The sequence below is a fragment of the Haliotis rufescens genome, unplaced genomic scaffold (assembly GCF_023055435.1).
Source record: "Haliotis rufescens isolate VD_foot unplaced genomic scaffold, xgHalRufe1.0.p SCAF_17, whole genome shotgun sequence".
Taxonomy (NCBI): Eukaryota; Metazoa; Mollusca; class Gastropoda; order Lepetellida; family Haliotidae; genus Haliotis; species Haliotis rufescens.
In genome coordinates, this window is record NW_025963857.1 from 29,770,533 (window position 1) to 29,792,017 (window position 21,485).

The following is a 21,485-nucleotide window of genomic DNA, read 5'->3' on the forward strand; positions in this document are numbered from 1 at the left end:
TTGGCGTGACGAGCGAACGCTTTAACCAGAATGCTACCCCACTGCCCCGCCACGTAATTAAACTGAACCAATTGATAATCATTATAAATACCACATCTAAATCTTACTTATTGCTGTTAGGGATTTTGAACAAAAGCACACTAATACGGATATTATCATTTGACTTATTTAACCCTGATCTACACATTTGTAACGTGAGAGTGCAGGCAATTAATTGGATCCGCCCAGCCTTTTCGAGGATTTAGAATTGATGGCGTCGCTTATAACAGTTTTCTGTTAAATGCATCTCTAATAAAACACAAGGTTAGTCTTAACTTCCACATCTTAGAAAAGTAATAAATACACTACAATGTACATTAGCCTACACTGTATGCGTCTAGCCTTGACTTTGTATTATTATTTATATCATATCACAAATGTTAAGTCTTTGTTCATATTCATATCGTGTGATGTCTATTTGTCTTTACTACATTCAATCGGGAACCATTATGCTGTATATGTTTGTTTAACATGTGTATAAACATAAACGCAGTTTCGTTTCAAAATATACTGGCATGTACATGCATTTATTTGTTTTTTTCATGAGAAATTAAATGATTGATTTATTTTTGTAGCTGGGATGGCGACCTCTCAGAAGTTAACAGAACACTTCCTGACATGTACAATATGTACAGAGGTGTTTGACAAGCCATGCACACTTGTGTGTAATCACACCTTCTGTCGGAAATGAATCGTCAGCTTCACCAAAACCAGACCAGAAGCCATCAGTGCCAAGTCTCTCCTGTGTCCATTCTGCAGCAAGATGACGAAAGTGTCTTTCCCTGAGAAGCCAGTGGAGGAGTGGGCAGATGACATCAAGCCTATGTTTGTCATCCAGGGACTCCTGGACTCATTCGGCCCTGGATCTCAAGGTGAGCGTGAATACGGTCATTTGAAAATATTCTAAATGTGTAATGTTCCATGGATGTGTCAGGAAGTCTTGGACAGGACAACATATGACCAGTTGTCTTAAACGACTTTAATCCTAGTACTACGTACGCTCGTCCACACTAAATATGTGTACTATTTGCTCCTTGAAATACACATACATGAAACCGTATTTTACTATTGTTAAATAAAATAGTATAATAATGGGGTTCTTATTGTTTCAGACACGACCTACTGCCGTTATTGTAAGGAGGAAGGGGAGACAACTCCTGCTACCTCTTGGTGTTCTGTTTGTGACGACGCCATCTGTGAACGCTGCTTGCGGATGCACAGTAGAAACCCATCCTCACGTCACCATGACGTAGTTGACATGTCTGGAGAGGTCAAGGTAAGAAGAAGGCGAAGGGTTATGTGTAAGGACCACAAAGATGAAGACATTAAACTGATATGCAAAGACTGCAAGAAAGCAGTTTGTCAAACATGTTGTATTATTTATCACAGAAATTGTAAATGTGTTGTTGAAATTGAAAAGGAAATACCTTCAATGAAATCAAAGTTGACCAGGAATAAAAACAACTTGATGAAGAAATATGATGAGATAGAAGCTCTCGTTGACAAACAGAAAACAAGATCCAAAGAAGAATTAAAGCGTTATTTGCAAATGGAATCAGACATCAAGTCTATCACTAAGAAAGCAATTGATATGATCAAACGCAAGGAAAGAATACTTCTTGATGAACTGAAAGAAATGTCAGACAAACACATGAGGCAATTGAAAGCAGACATAAAGTCAGGAGAGTTGTCAGTACAGATGTACCAACAACAGGCGGAGCTGATAGACCAGACTCTACATTCTGAGTGTGACATGGATGTGTATGAGATGTATCAGGGATGTGAGGTCGGTGATGTGGATGCTGTCGGAGACGCAGACCTGAAAGAGAAGGGAAGAATAGCCAGCATCATGTTCAGACAGGACACGGTCAAGCTGAGTAGAGCACTGGACGATCTACAGCTGGGTGAGATAGACGTCCTGTATGAGAGTGTACTGAACCTGAGGGCTTCTCCTGTGTTACAAGACACCATTGACTTCAGAGTAGCAGGAGATGGAAAAGCAGCACAGGCCATTGATGTCACAGTACTTGTTGTGAATGGTACAGAGACAGTTGTAGTCACAGACTATAACAACACAAATGTGAAGTCCTTCTACACCAGGAATAACAAGGTTTCCCACAGTAAGCTTAGTCTGAGCAGCGGACCTTACGGTGTGACAAAAGTGAAACACAACCAGGTGGCTGTCACTGTGCCTTATACCAGCCAGATTGTAACAGTTGAAGTCAACCCTGACCTGGTGTTGCTGTCAACCATCACAACCAGGAAACAGTACATCGGTATAACGTCTCTGACGTCATCAACACTAGCAGCAGGTTCCCAGTCTCCTCCCTGTGTTGATATCCTGGATATGTCGGGACACGTGCTGAGGTCAATCAGTCCACTCCACAGTGGTGACAACATGTTACATTACCCAAGCTTCCTCTGTACTACGAGGAAAGGAGACATCCTTGTGTCTGACTGGGGATCCAGGTGTGTTGTTTGTCTGACCCCCGGGGGAGATGTGGTGTTCACCTACAGCCCTACAGGAGACACAGCACTGACGTTACCACGTGGTATCACAAGTACCAGCACAGATGACATCCTGGTGACAGATTTCTACCAGCACAGAGTCATCCATCTGACTGAGTCGGGGGAGTTTGTGAGAAACATACTGACATCAACGGACGGTATTCAGTGTCCCATAGGTATGTGTCTAGATGGGCGTGGTTGTATGTATGTGTGCTCATCACGTGGGGTTAAAGCGTTTTCACTGCACTGATTATGTGCTGACTGGACTGAAAAATATTGCTTTAAATGAACTACATATGTTTGCTATTTTGTACATTTGAATTTAAAATTTGAAATTAAAGTATTGCGCCACAATCATTGTTTGTATGTTTACAGTTAAAGAACATAAATTATATCAGTGAACCTATGGACAAATCAATAATTTTTGTATGTGATTGTTGGACATGGTAGATTTAGCGGGGATCTCTCTTTAAAGTATCTCTTTTTTACACGTCTGTCCTGAAATAAAATGTTGTACAAGCCAATTAAATTTGTAACAATTTGTTAAATATATGGTACAGGTCTGTGTATTCCAGTTTCAGTGTCTAGTTTCAATAAATGTATAGGGGATAATGGGATTTTGATAAATGATTTACAGCGCCAACAAACCCACTGGGATTCCGGTAAAGTATGTAGGCACCCATCAACCAATGCTTGTTGTAACTAAATGGATCGGGTTGTCAGGCTCGATGAGTCGTTGATTGCATGTCATCGTATGCCTCTATTGTGTGGGTCGATGCTGATGATAACTGTCTGGTCAAGATTCGATTCGCAGTTTGAAGCTCACGGAAGTTATCGGAACTAAATAAAATAATGAAACTGTAGAATCTTTGTTTTGAAAGCTATCCGACATGTTGATGTAACTGACAATTAACTTTTTTTTCATCCGCACTTGAAAGATTGAAAATGTCATTACGTTTGTTTGTTTGAAAGCATGCACGCATGTGCAGAAACGGAGCGGTCTAAGGGAGATAACTGTAGCAGTGTATTAAGTGAAGCGCAATAAAATATGTGTTACCTTCAATGCAATTGAATAATAAAACACCAGTGGTTGTAACAGGTGGCTGTGTCGCTTCGTTATTGGGTATTAAGCACATTTACTAAGTATCTCTTCTGAACTATAAGAAAGTCTGTTAAATATACAGGTGCCTATCTCATCTGTCACACTATAGACGTCTTAGCCTCAGATTCACTGATGCGCTGACACCAAACTCAAGCAAACCATTCCTTACATCAGTCTGCATCGAGTGACGTCACACCAGTGTTGGAGTCTGGTGTTGTTCTAGTTGAAGTTTTCTTCAACATAAAGTGTATTTCTTTACCCATGTCTGTACATACAGCAGGAGATAACCGCCTGTATACAGTTTCCACATTAAATCCTCCATGTAAGTCTCCTGCTGATGCACGGTCCAGGCACCTCCCCTCTACACGCCCTCTCTACACGCCCTCTCTACACGCCCTCTCTACACGCCCGGCTATGTATGCATCAGTTGTGTTCTCTCATTGACAGAAAGAAGGACGATGGCAGAACGAGGGTGTGCACTACTACCTAACTCTGTACATCGCAATATAAACACACATTTAACATGCACTAAAGAAGCAGGTGTAAGATCAAGCTATCGTATGCATTGTATTTTTTGCACGTCATCAAAAACATGTGGTAAAGAGATAACAGAGAGTAGTAAATGAGATGTTCCAGAGATGTGAGGTCGGTGATGCAGAGGCTGTCGGAGACGTGAAGGTCATAGTGTAATCCTTTATCATTTAGTTGACACAATACTTGAAGAGTGATTATACACAAGAAGCCAAAACAAACAATCAACACCTGAAATGACACAATGTTTCTATTTTCTCCACATACTAATGCTGAAATAGTTTCCAGCATTTGAAGATACCTTTGAAATATACCGAACATATAGGAACGTTAACGTAACCACAAGTTTATTACTTTTAATGCACCTGTATAACTTTTGTTTAATATGTACTTCAAGTTCCTACTATCGCGGGCAACCAGTTCATGTAATATGTCCCTGAAGCAAATTGCTCTCAGCCTGTCTGAAGCGGTGTTAGAATTTGGTATAATTGTAAGGGATGTGCTGCGCCATATTTGTTTCTGTAGCAGAGTCACGTGTTTAATTCACGATTATATTTCGTGACGCAGCTGTAATAGTAATGCCCTTCACAAAATTTAGATTTGGCATTTTCACTGTTCAAGGTTTATAAATCCAATCCTATATGTGTATTAATGTATCCTTAACATCAAACTGACCTGGTACAGCTTTACATTATATATCGACGACCGCCAAACCATTGCAAAAAATCACTACGGCAGGAAAACAACAATTTGGATAACCTTTGGATAGATCTCAGTAGAAATGTGGCCCAAATTGTAATTCCTAACATCAGTTACCAACTGGCCAAGCTCCTGGACTCCATGTTAAGAACTACCTTTACTGTCAAGGGTGTTTGTTTACTACGAATTCCACAGCTACACTGTAAATAGTGTGTGTTCAATTCCATCACTTTCCTTATCACGTACTTTTGCCATGTTAAGCATTCCGTTTAACAGCTAATCGCGTTGTGAGTTAAAGTGTGGGATAGACCCGTACCCCGACTTGAAACCTTGATACGTATACCTTTACTGCAGGTATTTTCTAAAAGGTGTTCTCTCTATGAGTATTTTAGCATTCCTGTATGAGAGAAATACCACGAGTCACACAGCAACAACACATTTATGAACACAGCACATTTTAAATCTCGGCGGGATGCGAACCTGCAACCTCTTGATTTGTTGGCCTTCACGTTACCACCTGTGCTACGGAGACTGTTGTCTTCAGAGATGCTAGCTTTCCGCGTCACCATTCACCCACTTTGGTTTATTTGAACATTTGTTTTGTTAATATTGTTCCACGTTGGTTGTAAGTCCTGGTGGTATTTGCGTTATGCAATCTGATTTGCGTATCTTATTTCAATATATAGTATATATATTTTTAAAATTCTAAACATGTTTAGATTATGCGGTTGTTGTGTTTAAGTGGTGTTTAGACTGTGAGACGATAGCTCATTTCATGTGTTGGGAACCTAATATTGTTTAGATAGAACACAGCAAATGTGTATTCCGGTTTGGATGTAAATACATTCCTAACATGATTGGATCTAAACATGTCATGTATGTGTTCACATTATAAATAAATTATTTACAGTATAGTCTGTTCAAGTGGCGTATCGGTATTGTAAAATGTAGCACATGTATTTTATGATAATGAAGATGTTTTTTTACTGAATGTCACTTTAACTTTATTAATTGAAACTAGTTTCCGGTCTGATCATGTATTACTGATGTCCTAAGGCAACTCGGCAACACGTGTCCCATCCAGGCTTTAATGACATTGACCCATACACACACACGCTCACACGCGCATCAGCTCACACGTACACATACACACACGCATACATACACATACACACGGACACACACTCACACATACACAAAATTACCCTCCACACACTCACAGACACGTACACACGCACACATACTTACACCCACACACACGTATACATACACTTACACGCGTACACACACGCACACGTACACGTACGCGCACGCACACACATACGCACACGTACATACTCACACGAACTACTTTGTAAAAGATTATCAAATGGGCGAGTCATATCCAAATACATGTACAGCGAACACTCACCGTTGGCCCAGCTGGGCTATGACCGCCCTGGTGCACAATTTCCCTCAACACCGGTTTTGAATTCAAAGCTGACTGCCTCAGGTGAGTGTGTGTTGCCTGTCTCTAGGGCTGTCGTCAACGTGTATCACAGTGCTACATTGCTGTCCTACTGTGTGTTGTGTTTCAGAGATGTCCATGTACACGTATACACGCCTAAAGTCTCTCACCACCTACCGTCCTCTCAGTGATACAATGTATATTGAGTAAGACAGCTGTCAAAACACAGGGCACAGTGCTGGTTTGTTTGTATACAAATTGTTTTATACATGCGCAGTTAAGATGAATTATGTTAGTTGTTTTGCCATGTCAATCATTATACTCCAAGACACATTACATTCTCACTTACTGCTTCACATTCCATCGATACGATATGGCAGGATATATAGAGACGTTCTGCTTTCGTTATGGCAGAGAGCGAGTGTTACCACATAGCTACATGTTTGTCAAGTGATCAGTAGTGGAAATCATAGTTATTTCTATGTACAGTAAGAATGGTAACTGTAGTTGCCTCTAGCATACCTACGTCATGTCATGAGGCACATTTCACATTCAAGTGACGACTGTACATTAAATTATTGACACGATGTATGGGGACCAATATGGCGTTTGACATGTTCTACTTTCGTTATGGTAATGAGATGACGTCACGCCTGAGCTATGTCACGTTGTCGATAAGGGTGCACACAGTTCGAGTATATAATACGAGCTGTATATACATTATAGATATCAACAAATACCCCGTTGATATGTCTGTCTTGCTCTGTGCTGAATACACAGAAGACCACCAGGCAGTTGTATTTATATCAGGATAGCATAGCAAACACAATCTAGAGTTTTGTGGTTAATCCTGACTGTTGATGACATGTGAAATACCTGATGACCAAGAGTTGAGTGAGTGGGTGAGTGAGTGTGTGAGTGAGTTGGCTTTGAACAGTCTTACAGTTATCTTACAGCGTCTCAGCCGATTTGATGCAAGTCTTAGACGGGGTTTTTTAAAATCGACCATCACGGGTATGGTGATGGCAAAAACTAGAATCATTATCAGGGCGAACCAGGATTCTAGCTCACAATTATTGGTTTCATGGGCTGCAACACCGCACAGCTATATCATTGCTTGGTCGTTTGTTAAATCATGTAAATACTTTTCAATAATAATCTCCATTGGATAAAATTTAATGGATCACACTAGAGTTACACTGTTGCATCAAACTTAGAATAAGTTGATCATTTATCATTGCTTGGTCGTTTGTTTTAAGACTTTTATGCATGCCGTTTATCTGCGTGTTGTTCCGTCTTACTATCGGACATCTACTAGTCACTAGTTCATCTTTAAGTTCACCAAATATTTCGATGGGTATGGCTTGTGAAGGCTCGTGGAAGGTCAGCATCTGGCTTAAGTAGAACGTTATGAAGGCAGGGGTGGTAGCTATGTATTGGCGTCCTGTTGAAGTCAGATAGTAAGACCTGAGCAGTACAAAGCTATGATTTCGCAGCTCGCCAGTTTCATGTATGGAGTATACTAGACGTTTCCCTGCATCACATGAACACGCTGGTTGTGCAGGCCTTCCTCCTGCCCCTTGTCTGGGAATATATTGAGAGAACTGCTCATACTTTCTTTCATCAAATGCATCTATATCCTCTTGTCGTTATAAAAGCAACAAAATCCTTTCTATATTCATAAGAAATCTCCATTGTACGAGTAGAACTATATCACGAACACGTAAATCCCTATCAAGTAGTGACGATGTATACCAAATGTTCGCGAAAGGACGATGAGCATAACCTGCTCCACCCGTGGTGCTCGTCAGAAACACATGCAAAGGCTAGTCAAATAATTGTTCGCCTGGTATCACTGCTGAATACAGATATTTAAGTTATAAACATGAAATAACATTTATTAACTTAATGAAGGTGTATGTAAGTGTTTTTAGTTCACCTGACTGAAAGTCAAATATGAAATACTGACCGAATGAATAAAAACATGAAGCATGCATTCTCTTTGGAAGCAACAAAATGCCGTTATTGCTTCAAGTTTGGGAACATTAAATGCAATCTTTCTGAAGCTGATTGCAAAAAATACTTTGTGAAAATAAATTTCTGAGATGCTTTACTAAAAGATCAAAGGCGACGACATTACTTTAACACTTTTTATTTACGTCATGCTGTGATGACGTTATGACGTTTGTCACTTGATTGTGTGGTTTGTTTACAGACCGACGATGCATGGTAGTGGTACGTATACCAAACCGTCGATTAACGTCAGTTGCAATTGATGGGTACGGTATCACATTGTGCAACCAGCTCGGTAAATAAAAAACGTCAACGTCTTGATTATCCCATGAAACAGGCCAAATAGGAGTGAAAATTATATGGATGGACTACTAATCAGTGATGACACCAGTTGTTCGCGTAAAATATAAGCATGTCCTGCCCTACCGGTAGCACCCAATTCACACAATTTGCATAAAAAAGTATGTATTGCCTGACTCCCCACAGCCATGTGACTCCATCAGTAGTAACACTCCAGTCCACTGTCATTAGTGGTGGACACGTATGTTTCAACATTTCCACCAGCGATACAGGACTTCGGCCATGTCTACATACGTTAACTCGGCCCCACAATGCACTTGTGGAATGTGGAGCGGTCGGGTAGCCTAGTGGTTAAAGCGTTCGCTCGTCACGCCGAAGACCCGGGTTCGATTCCCGACATGGGTACAATGTGTGGAGCCCATTTCTGGTGTCCCCCGCCGTGATATTGCTGGAATATTGCTAAAAGCGGCGTAAAACCACACTCACTCACTCACTTGTGGAATGTAAAGTGTTACGTGATTAGTGAGTGAGTATGGTTTTACGGCGCTTGAGCAATATTCCATCAATATCAGAGCGTGGGACAACAGAAATGGGCTTCACACATCGTACACATGTAGAGAATCGAACCCGGATCCTTGGCGTGACGAGCCAACGCTTTAACCAGAATGCTACCCCACTGCCCCGCCACGTAATTAAAATGAACCAGTTGATAATCATTATAAATACCACATCTAAATCTTACTTATTGCTGTTAGGGATTTTGAACAAAAGCACACTAATACGGATATTATCATTTGACTTATTTAACCCTGATCTACACATTTGTAACGTGAGAGCGCAGGCAATTAATTGGATCCGCCCAGCCTTTTCGAGGATTTAGAATTGATGGCGTCGCTTATAACAGTTTTCTGTTAAATGCATCTCTAATAAAACACAAGGTTAGTCTTAACTTCCACATCTTAGAAAAGTAATAAATACACTACAATGTACATTAGACTACACTGTATGCGTCTAGCCTTGACTTTGTATTATCATTTATATCATATCACACATGTTAAGTCTTTGTTCATATTCATATCGTGTGATGTCTGTTTGTCTTTACTACATTCAATCGGGAACCATCATGCTGTATATGTTTGTTTAAAATGGTATAAACAAAAACGTAGTTTCGTTTCAGAATATACTGGCATCTACATGCATTTATTTGTTTTTTTCATGAGAAATTAAATGATTTATTTATTTTTGTAGCTGTGATGGCGACCACTCAGAAGTTAACAGAACACTTCCTGACATGTACAATATGTACAGAGGTGTTTGACAATCCATGCACACTTGTGTGTTATCACACCTTCTGTCGGAAATGTGTCGTCAGCTTCACCAAAACCAGACCAGAAGCCACCAGTGCCAAGTCTCTCCTGTGTCCATTCTGCAGCAAGATGACGAAAGTGTCTTCCCCTGAGAAGCCAGTGGAGGAGTGGGCGGATGACATCAAGCCTATGTTTGTCATCCAGGGACTCCTGGACTCATTCGGCCCTGGATCTAAAGGTGAGCGTGAATACGGTCATTTGAACATATTCTAAATGTGTAATGTTCCATGGATGTGTCCGGAAGTCTTGGACAGGACAACAGATGACCAGTTGTCTTAAACGACTTTAATCCTAGTACTACGTACGCTCGTCCACACTAAATATGTATACTATTTGCTCCTTGAAATACACATACATGAAACCGTATTTTACTATTGTTAAATAAAATAGTATAATAATGGGGTTCTTATTGTTTCAGATACGACCTACTGCCGTTATTGTAAGGAGGAAGGGGAGACAACTCCTGCTATCTCTTGGTGTTCTGTTTGTGACGACGCCCTCTGTGAACGCTGCTTGCGGATGCACAATAGAAACCCATCCTCACGTCATCATGACGTAGTTGACATGTCTGGAGAGGTCAAGGTCAGAAGAAGGCGAAGGGTTATGTGTAAGGACCACAAAGATGAAGACAGTAAACTGATGTGCAAAGACTGCAAGAAAGCAGTTTGTCAAACATGTTGTATTATTTATCACAGAAATTGTAAATGCGTTGTTGAAATTGAAAAGGAAATACCTTCAATGAAATCAGAGTTGACCAGGAATAAAAACAACTTGATGAAGAAATATGATGAGATAAAAGCTCTCGTTGACAAACAGAAAACAAGATCCAAAGAAGAATCAACGCGTTATTTGCAAATGGAATCAGACATCAAGGCTACCACTAAGAAAGCAATTGATATGATCAAACGCAAGGAAAGAATACTTCTTGATGAACTGAAAGAAATGTCAGACAAACACATGAGGCAATTGAAAGCAGACATAAAGTCAGGAGAGTTGTCAGTACAGATGTACCAACAACAGGCGGAGCTGATAGACCAGACTCTACAGTTTGAGTGTGACATGGATGTGTATGAGATGTATCAGGGATGCGAGGCCGGTGATGTGGATGCTGACAGGAATGCAGACCTGAGAGAGAAGGGGAGAATAGCCAGGATCATGTTCAGACAGGACACGGATCAGCTGAGTAGAGCACTGGACGATCTACAGCTGGGCGAGATAGACGTCCTGTATGAGGGTGTGCTGGACCTGAAGGCGACTCCTGTGTTACAGGACATTAACGTGCTGAACCTGAACGTCAGAGTAGCAGGAGACGGAAAAGCAGCAGATGCTACTGATGTCACAGTACTTGTTGTGAATGGTACAGATACAGTTGTAGTCACAGACTATAACAACACAAATGTGAAGTCCTTCTACACCAGGAATAACAAGGTTTCCCACAGTAAGCTTAGTCTGAGCAGCGGACCTTACGGTGTGACAAAAGTGAAACACAACCAGGTGGCTGTCACTGTGCCTTATACCAGCCAGATTGTTACAGTTGAAGTCAACCCTGACCTGGTGCTGCTGTCAACCATCACAACCAGGAAACAGTACATCGGTATAACGTCTCTGACGTCATCAACACTAGCAGCAGGGTCCCAGTCTCCTCCCTGTGTTGATATCCTGGATATGTCGGGACACGTGCTGAGGTCAATCAGTCCACTCCACAGTGGTGACAACATGTTACATTACCCAAGCTTCCTCTGTACTACGAGGAAAGGAGACATCCTTGTGTCTGACTGGGGATCCAGGTGTGTTGTTTGTCTGACCCCCGGGGGAGATGTGGTGTTCACCTACAGCCCTACAGGAGACACAGCACTGACGTTACCACGTGGTATCACAAGTACCAGCACAGATGACATCCTGGTGACAGATTTCTACCAGCACAGAGTCATCCATCTGACTGAGTCGGGGGAGTTTGTGAGAAACATACTGACATCAACGGACGGTATTCAGTGTCCCATAGGTATGTGTCTAGATGGGCGTGGTTGTATGTATGTGTGCTCATCACGTGGGGTTAAAGCGTTTTCACTGCACTGATTATGTGCTGACTGGACTGAAAAATATTGCTTTAAATGAACTACATATGTTTGCTATTTTGTACATTTGAATTTAAAATTTGAAATTAAAGTATTGCGCCACAATCATTGTTTGTATGTTTACAGTTAAAGAACATAAATTATATCAGTGAACCTATGGACAAATCAATAATTTTTGTATGTGATTGTTGGACATGGTAGATTTAGCGGGGATCTCTCTTTAAAGTATCTCTTTTTTACACGTCTGTCCTGAAATAAAATGTTGTACAAGCCAATTAAATTTGTAACAATTTGTTAAATATATAGTACAGGTCTGTGTATTCCAGTTTCAGTGTCTAGTTTCAATAAATGTATAGGGGATAATGGGATTTTGATAAATGATTTACAGCGCCAACAAACCCACTGGGATTCCGGTAAAGTATGTAGGCACCCATCAACCAATGCTTGTTGTAACTAAATGGATCGGGTTGTCAGGCTCGATGAGTCGTTGATTGCATGTCATCGTATGCCTCTATTGTGTGGGTCGATGCTGATGATAACTGTCTGGTCAAGATTCGATTCGCAGTTTGAAGCTCACGGAAGTTATCGGAACTAAATAAAATAATGAAACTGTAGAATCTTTGTTTTGAAAGCTATCCGACATGTTGATGTAACTGACAATTAACTTTTTTTTCATCCGCACTTGAAAGATTGAAAATGTCATTACGTTTGTTTGTTTGAAAGCATGCACGCATGTGCAGAAACGGAGCGGTCTAAGGGAGATAACTGTAGCAGTGTATTAAGTGAAGCGCAATAAAATATGTGTTACCTTCAATGCAATTGAATAATAAAACACCAGTGGTTGTAACAGGTGGCTGTGTCGCTTCGTTATTGGGTATTAAGCACATTTACTAAGTATCTCTACTGAACTATAAGAAAGTCTGTTAAATATACAGGTGCCTATCTCATCTGTCACACTATAGACGTCTTAGCCTCAGATTCACTGATGCGCTGACACCAAACTCAAGCAAACCATTCCTTACATCAGTCTGCATCGAGTGACGTCACACCAGTGTTGGAGTCTGGTGTTGTTCTAGTTGAAGTTTTCTTCAACATAAAGTGTATTTCTTTACCCATGTCTGTACATACAGCAGGAGATAACCGCCTATATACAGTTTCCACATTAAATCCTCCATGTAAGTCTCCTGCTGATGCACGGTCCAGGCACCTCCCCTCTACACGCCCTCTCTACACGCCCTCTCTACACGCCCTCTCTACACGCCCGGCTATGTATGCATCAGTTGTGTTCTCTCATTGACAGAAAGAAGGACGATGGCAGAACGAGGGTGTGCACTACTACCTAACTCTGTACATCGCAATATAAACACACATTTAACATGCACTAAAGAAGCAGGTGTAAGATCAAGCTATCGTATGCATTGTATTTTTTGCACGTCATCAAAAACATGTGGTAAAGAGATAACAGAGAGTAGTAAATGAGATGTTCCAGAGATGTGAGGTCGGTGATGCAGAGGCTGTCGGAGACGTGAAGGTCATAGTGTAATCCTTTATCATTTAGTTGACACAATACTTGAAGGGTGATGATACACAAGAAGCCCAAACAAACAATCAACACCTGAAATGACACAATGTTTCTATTTTCTCCACATACTAATGCTGAAATAGTTTCCAGCATTTGAAGATACCTTTGAAATATACCGAACATATAAGAACGTTAACGTAACCACAAGTTTATTACTTTTAATGCACCTGAATAACTTATGTTTAATATGTACTTTTCTTACTATCGCGGGCAACCAGTCCATATAATATGTCCCTGAAGCAAATTGCTCTCAGCCTGTCTGAAGCGGTGTTAGAATTTGGTATAATTGTAAGGGTTGTGCTGCGCCATATTTGTTTCTGTAGCAGAGTCACGTGTTTAATTCACGATTATATTTCGTGACGCAGCTGTAATAGTAATGCCCTTCACAAAATTTAGATTTGGCATTTTCACTGTTCAAGGTTTATAAATCCAATCCTATATGTGTATTAATGTATCCTTAACATCAAATTGACCTTGTACAGCTTTACATTATATATCGACGACCGCCAAACCATTGCAAAAAATCACTACGGCAGGAAAACAACAATTTGTCATGCACCCTGTTCACGTAAAGTCACATTCCCCTTGTGGACAGACAATTTATTTTGACTTGTGTATTCGCATGTCGCTCAAAAAACCCTATATACCATTTCTCGTTGGTCATACTGACAGAGTAAGCCTTTCACTCATATTGACCTTTGGATAGATCTTTGTAGAAATGTGGCCCAAATTGTAATTCCTAACTTCAGTTCTCAACTGGCCAAGCTCCTGCACTCCATGTAAGAACTACCTTTACTGTCAAGGGTGTTTGTTTACTACGAATTCCACAGCTACACTGTAAACACGTGTGTTCAATTCCATCACTTTCCTTATCACGTACTTTTGCCATGTTAAGCATTCTGTTTAACAGCTAAACGCGTTGTGAGTTAAAATGTGGGATAGACCCGTACCCCCACTTGAAACCTTGATACGTATACCTTTACTGCAGGTATTTTCTAAAAGGGGTTCTCTTTATCAGTATTTTAGCTTTCCTGTATGAGAGAAATACCACGAGTCACACAGCAACAATACATTTATGAACACAGCACATTTTATATCTCGGCGGGATGCGAACCTGCAACCTCTTGATTTGTTGGCCTTCACTTTACCACCTGTGCTACGGAGACTGTTGTCTTCAGAGATGCTAGCTTTCCGCGTCACCATTCACCCACTTTGGTTTATTTGAACATTTGTTTTGTTAATATTGTTCCCCGTTGGTTGTAAGTCCTGGTGATATATGAGTTATGCAATCTGATTTGCGCATCTTATTTCAATATATAGTATATATATTTTTAAAATTCTAAAAATGTTTAGAATATGCGGATGTTGTGTTTAGGTGGTGTTTAGACTGTAAGACGGTAGCTCATTTCATGTGTTGGAAACCTAATATTGTTTAGATAGAACACATCAAATGTGTATTCCGGTTTGGATTTAAATACATTCCTAACATGATTGGATCTAAACATGTCATGTATGTGTTCACATTATAAATAAATTATTTACAGTATAGTCTGTTCAAGTGGCGTAACGGTATTGTAAAATGTAGCACATGTATTTTATGATATGAAGATGTTAATTTACTGAATGATGCTTCAACTTTATTAATTGAAACTTGTTTAGGGTCTGATCATGTATTACTGATGTCCTAAGGCAACTCGGCAACACGTGTCCCAAACCAGGCTTTAATGACATTGACCAATACACACACACGCTCACACGCGCATCAGCTCACACATACACATACACACACGCATACATACACATACACACGGACACACACTCACACATACAAAAAATTACCCTCCACACACTAACAAACACGTACACACGCACACATACTTACACCCACACACACGTATACATACACTTACACGCATACACATACACACACGTACACGCACGCGCACGCACACACATACGCACACGTACATACACACACGAACTACTTTGTAAATGAATATCAAATGGGCGTGTCATATCCAAATACATGTACAGCGAACATTTACCGTTGGCCCAGCTGGGCTATAACCGCCCTGGTGCACAATATCCCTCAACACCGGTTTTGAATTCAAAGCTGACTGCCTCAGGTGAGTGTGTGTTGCCTGTCTCTAGGGCTGTCGTCAACGTGTATCACAGTGCTACATTGCTGTCCTACTGTGTGTTGTGTTTCAGAGATGTCCATGTACACGTATACACGCCTAAAGTCTCTCACCACCTACCGTCCTCTCAGTGATACAATGTATATTGAGTAAGGCAGCTATCAAAACACAGGGCACAGTGCTGGTTTGTGTGTATACAAATTGTTTGATACATGCGCAGTTATGATGAATTATGTTACTTTGTTTTGCCATGTCAATTATTATACCCCAAGACATATTACATTCTCACTGACTGCTTCACATTTCATCGATACGATATAGCAGGAGGTATAGGCAAGTTCTACTTTCGTTATGGTAAAGAGCGATTGTTACCACATAACTACAAGTTTGTCAATTGATCAGTACTAGAAATCATAGTTATGGCTATGTACAGTAAGAATGGTTACTGTTTTTGTCTCTAGCATAGTTACGTCACATTTTTAGGTACAGTTCACACTCTGGTGAACGCTGACCGGTGACACGATGTATGGGGAACACTATGGCGTTTGACATGTTCTGCTTTCGTTATGGTAATGAGATGACGTCACGCCTGAGCTAGGTCACGTTGTCGATAAGGGGGGCACACAGTTCGAGCATATAATACGAGCTGTTTATCGATATCAACAAATACCCCGTTGATATGTCTGTCTCGCTCTGTGCCGAATACACAGTAGACCACCAGGCAGTTGTATTTGTATCAGGATAGTATAGCAAACACAATCTAGAGTTTTGTGGTAAATCCTGACTATGTTGTATTAAAACTGTTGATGACATGTGAAATACCTGAGTGAGTGAGTGAGTGAGTGAGTGAGTGAGTTGGCTTTGAACAGTCTTTCAGTTATCTTACAGCGAGTCAGCCCGATGTGATGCAGGTCTTAGACGTTTTTTGAAACCCACGATCACGGGTATGGTGATGGCAAAACTAGAAACATTATCAGAGCGAACCGGGATTCCAGATCACAATCATTGGTTTCATAGGCTGCAACACCGCACAGCTAATTCCGGCGCCTTTCACGTGTCACCGTGCCCCGAACACATCTATCAGCAAAGAAAACAATTTTAAATCATTTAAATACTTTTTAATAATAATCTCCATTGGATAACATTTAATGGATCACACTAGATCTAGAGTAACACTGTTTGTCATCAAATTTAGAATAAGTTGATCATTTATCATTGCTTGGTCGTTTGTTTTAAGACTTTTATGCGTGTTGTTCCGTTTTACTATCGGATATCTACTAGTCACTAGTTCATCTTTAAGTTCACCAAATATTTCGATGGGTATGGCTTGTGAAGGCTCGTGGAAGGTCAGCATCTGGCTTAAGCAGAACGTTATGAAGGCAGGAGTGGTAGCTATGTATTGGCGTCCTGTTGAAGTCAGATAGTAAGAGTGAGTGAGTGAGTATGGTTTTACGCCGCTTTTAGCAATATTCCAGCAATATCACGGCGGGGGACACCAGATCAGATAGTAAGACCTGAGCAGTACAAAGCTATGATTTCGCAGCTCGCCAGTTTCATGTATGGAGTATACTAGACGTTTCCCTGCATCACATGAACACGCTGGTCGTGCAGGCCTTCCTCCTGCCCCTTGTCTGGGAATATATTTAGAGGTCATACTGTTCTGTTTCTGAATCTCTAATAAAACACAAGGTTAGTCTTAACTTCCACATCTTAGAAAAGTAATGAATACACGACAATGTACATTAGACTACTCTGTATGCGTCTAACCTTGACTTTGTGTTATTATTTATATCATATCACACATGTAAAGTCTTTGTTCTGATTCATATCGAATGATGTCGATTTGTCTTTACTACATTCAATCGGGAACCATCATGCTGTACATGATTGTTTAACATGTGTATAAACATAAACGCAGTTTCGTTTCAAAATATACTGGCATGTACATGCATTTATTTGGGTTTTTTTCATGAGAAATTAAATGATTGATTTATTTTTGTAGCTGGGATGGCGACCTCTCAGAAGTTAACAGAACACTTCCTGACATGTACAATATGTACAGAGGTGTTTGACAAGCCATGCACACTTGTTTGTAATCACACCTTCTGTCGGAAATGTGTCGTCAGCTTCACCAAAACCAGACCAGAAGCCACCAGTGCCAAGTCTCTCCTGTGTCCATTCTGCAGCAAGATGACGACAGTGTCTGACCCTGAGAAGCCAGTGGAGGAGTGGGCAGATGACATCAAGCCTATGTTTGTCATCCAGGGACTCCTGGACTCATTCGGCCCTGGATCTAAAGGTGAGCGTGAATACGGTCAATGGAACATATTCTAAATGTGTAATATTCCATGGATGAAGTCTTGAACAGGACAACATATGACCAGTTGCTTTAATCCTAGTACTACGTACGCTCGTCCACACTAAATATGTTGTACTATTTGCTCCTTGGAATACACATACATGAAACCGTATTTTACTATTGTTATATAAAATGGTATTATAATGGGGTTCTTATTGTTTTAGATACAACCTACTGCTGTTATTGTAAGGAGGAAGGGGAGACAACTCCTGCTACCTATTGGTGTTCTGTTTGTGACGACGCCCTCTGTGAACGATGCTTGCGGATGCACAATCGACACCCATCCTCACGTCACCATGACGTAGTTGACATGTCTGGAGAGGTCAAGGTCAGAAGAAGGCGACGAGTTATGTGTAAGGAACACAAAGATGAAGACATAAAACTGATGTGCAAAGACTGCAAGAAAGCAGTTTGTCAAACATGTTGTATTATTTATCACAGAAATTGTAAATGCGTTGTTGAAATTGAAAAGGAAATACCTTCAATGAAATCAGAACTGACCATGAATAAAAACAACTTGATGAAGAAATATGATGAGATAGAAGCTCTCGTTGACAAACAGAAAACAAGATCCAAAGAAGAAGCAACGCGTTATTTGCAAATGGAATCAGGCGTCAAGTCTACCACAAAGAAAGCAATTGATATGATCAAACGCAAGGAAAGAAAACTTCTTGATGAACTGAAAGAAATGTCAGACAATTACATGGGGCAATTAAAAGCAGACATAAAGTCAGGAGAGTTGTCAGTACAGATGTACCAACAACAGGCGGAGCTGATAGACCAGACTCTACAATCTGAGTGTGACATGGATGTGTATGAGATGTATCAGGGATGTGAGGCCGGTGATGTGGATGCTGTCGGGAATGCAGACCTGAGAGTGAAGGGGAGAATAGCCAGCATCATGTTCAGACAGGACACGGACAAGCTGAGTAGAGCACTGGACGATCTACAGCTGGGTGAGATATACGTCCTGTGTGAAGGTGCACTGAACCTGAGGGCGACTCCTGTGTTACAAGACACAATTAACGTCAGAGTAGCAGGAGACGGAAAAGCAGTAGATGCTACTGATGTTACAGTACTTGTTGTGAATGGTACAGATACAGTTGTAGTCTCAGACTTCAACAACACAAATGTGAAGTCCTTCTACACCAGGAATAACAAGGTTTCCCACAGTAAGCTTAGTCTGAACAGCGGACCTTACGGTGTGACAAAAGTGAAACACTACCAGGTGGCTGTCACTGTGCCAGATAGCTTCCAGATTGTAACAGTTGAAGTCAACCCTGACCTGGTGCTGCTGTCAACCATCTCAACAAACAAACAGTACATCGGTATAACGTCTCTGACGTCATCAACACTAGCAGCAGGTTCCCTCTCTCCTCCTTGTGTTGATATCCTGGATATGTCGGGACACGTGCTGAGTTCAATCAGCCCACTCCACAATGCCAACAACATATTACAGTGCCCCAACTTCCTCTGTCCTACGAGGAAAGGAGAGATCCTTGTGACTGACTGTGAATCCAAGTGTGTTGTTTGTCTGACCCCCGGGGGAGATGTGGTGTTCACCTACAGCCCTCCAGGAGACACAACACTGACGTTTCCATGTGGTATCACAAGTACCAGCACAGGTGACATCCTGGTGACAGACAACTCTCGAGATAGAATCATCCATCTGACTGAGTCGGGGGAGTTTGTGAGAAACATACTGACATCACAGGACGGTATTCAGGATCCCTGGGGTGTTTGTCTAGATGGGCGTGGTTGTATGTATGTGTGCTCGTCACGTGTGGTTAACGCGTTTTCACTGCACTAATTATAGGCTGACTGGACCGAAAAATATTGCTTTAAATTAACTACATGTATTTGTACAGGGTTGAATTTGAAATTTGAGTATTGCGCCACAACAATTGTTTATATGTAACTAATGTTATATTTGGGATAACACTTTCTTAGTAAAGTACAGACACTTTTTTGGGTTGAGTCCCGTGCGGGATTCGAACCTACACCTGCCAGGGTGAGGAACCTAATCGCCAGCACACAAATTCAGTGATCTAACCCACTCAGCCACCGAGGCTTCCACAAAAATGTGTGCTGGCGATTAGGTGCCTCACCCTGGCAGGTGTGGGTTCGAATCCCGGACGGGACTCAACCCAAAAAAGTACTAGAATCTGTACTTTACTAAGAAAGTGTTATCCCAAATATAACATCAGTTACATTTGACCACTTTCTAAATGGCATTGTGTATTCATAATTGTTTATGTGTTTACAGTAAAAGAACATGAATTATATTAGAGAATCATATGGACAAATCAACTAAGTTTTGGTATGTGGTTGTTGGACATGATAGTCTCTTAATAAAGTATCCCTTTTTCACATGTCTGTCCTGAAACAAAATGTTGTATATGCCAATGACATTTGTAATGATTTGTTAAATATATGGTACAGGTCTGTGTATTCCAGTTACAGTGACTAGTTTCAATAAATGTATAGGGGATATTGGGATTTTGATATATGATTTACAGTGCCAACAAACCCACTGGGATTCCAGTTGAGTATGCAGGCACCCATCAACCAATACGTCTTGTAAGATGCAACTAAATGGATCGGGTTGTCAGGCTCGGTGAGTCGTTGCATGTCATCGTTTCCCACTATTGTGTGGGTCGATGCTATTGATAACTTTCTGGTCAAGATTCGATTATTTATACACCGGTGTCATACGGATGGAATATTGCTGATTGCAAAGACTCAAGGTATTGCAGTTTTAAATGACAAAATACAACTACAACATCTGACATTGCATTGATATAGTACATGTAATGATGTTTTGGAATTGAGTTTTGTGAACACATTGATAGTGGCGGAAGACCCAGTTGTAAATATGTGTGTTGGAAGATGGTGTTGATGAACAACAGGAGGCGCTGACAAAGTAATAGATTACTTGCCGCAGAATGAAAAACATTTTCGTATGTTTCTGGCCTCTGCTGGTATATTTGAAAACAGAAACCATGGCGACCTGTGTCCTCTTTATGACGTTGCTGTTCACTAACAAGCTATGAATACAAAGGATCATGCAGGATAAGGGTCATTTAACGGTGCTGGAAATGTCGCAGTTTGAGGCTGAAGGGACTTAAACTAAACAAAAATAATGAAACTGTAGAATCTTTGTTTTGAAAGCTATCCGACTTGTTTATATAACTGACAATTAGCTTTTATTTATCCGCACTTGAACGATTGAAAATGTCATTACGTTTATTTGAAAGTATGCACACATGTGCAGAAACTGAGCGGTCTAAGGGAGATAACTGGAGCTGTGTATTAAATGAATAAT

The 21,485-nt window shown here is 40.8% G+C and overlaps 2 protein-coding genes across 3 annotated transcripts in view; both read left to right on the forward strand.

Annotated features, from left to right (window-relative positions):
* LOC124119430 (tripartite motif-containing protein 2-like) overlaps positions 1-2,835 on the forward strand; it is a 17,831-nt gene extending 14,996 nt beyond the window's left edge. Inside the window, exon 3 of the mRNA XM_048397861.1 lies at positions 1,152-2,835. Coding sequence (XP_048253818.1) covers positions 1,152-2,797 — 1,646 coding nt within the window. The 3' untranslated portion in view covers positions 2,798-2,835. The remainder of the gene's footprint in view (positions 1-1,151) is intronic.
* LOC124126590 overlaps positions 1-20,152 on the forward strand; it is a 26,969-nt gene extending 6,817 nt beyond the window's left edge. Inside the window, exons 1-5 of one of the 2 annotated variants that reach the window (XM_048397857.1) lie at positions 6,196-6,371; positions 9,888-10,184; positions 10,425-12,008; positions 17,804-18,100; positions 18,325-20,152. In XM_048397857.1, the coding sequence (XP_048253814.1) occupies positions 6,272-6,371; positions 9,888-10,184; positions 10,425-12,008; positions 17,804-18,100; positions 18,325-19,970 (3,924 nt within the window). In that variant the 5' untranslated portion in view covers positions 6,196-6,271 and the 3' untranslated portion in view covers positions 19,971-20,152. Of the gene's footprint in view, positions 1-6,195; positions 6,372-9,887; positions 10,185-10,424; positions 12,009-17,803; positions 18,101-18,324 lie in introns of those variants that run through there. The other variant, XM_048397858.1, reaches the window with a different exon arrangement.
* Positions 20,153-21,485: the final 1,333 nt, after the last annotated feature.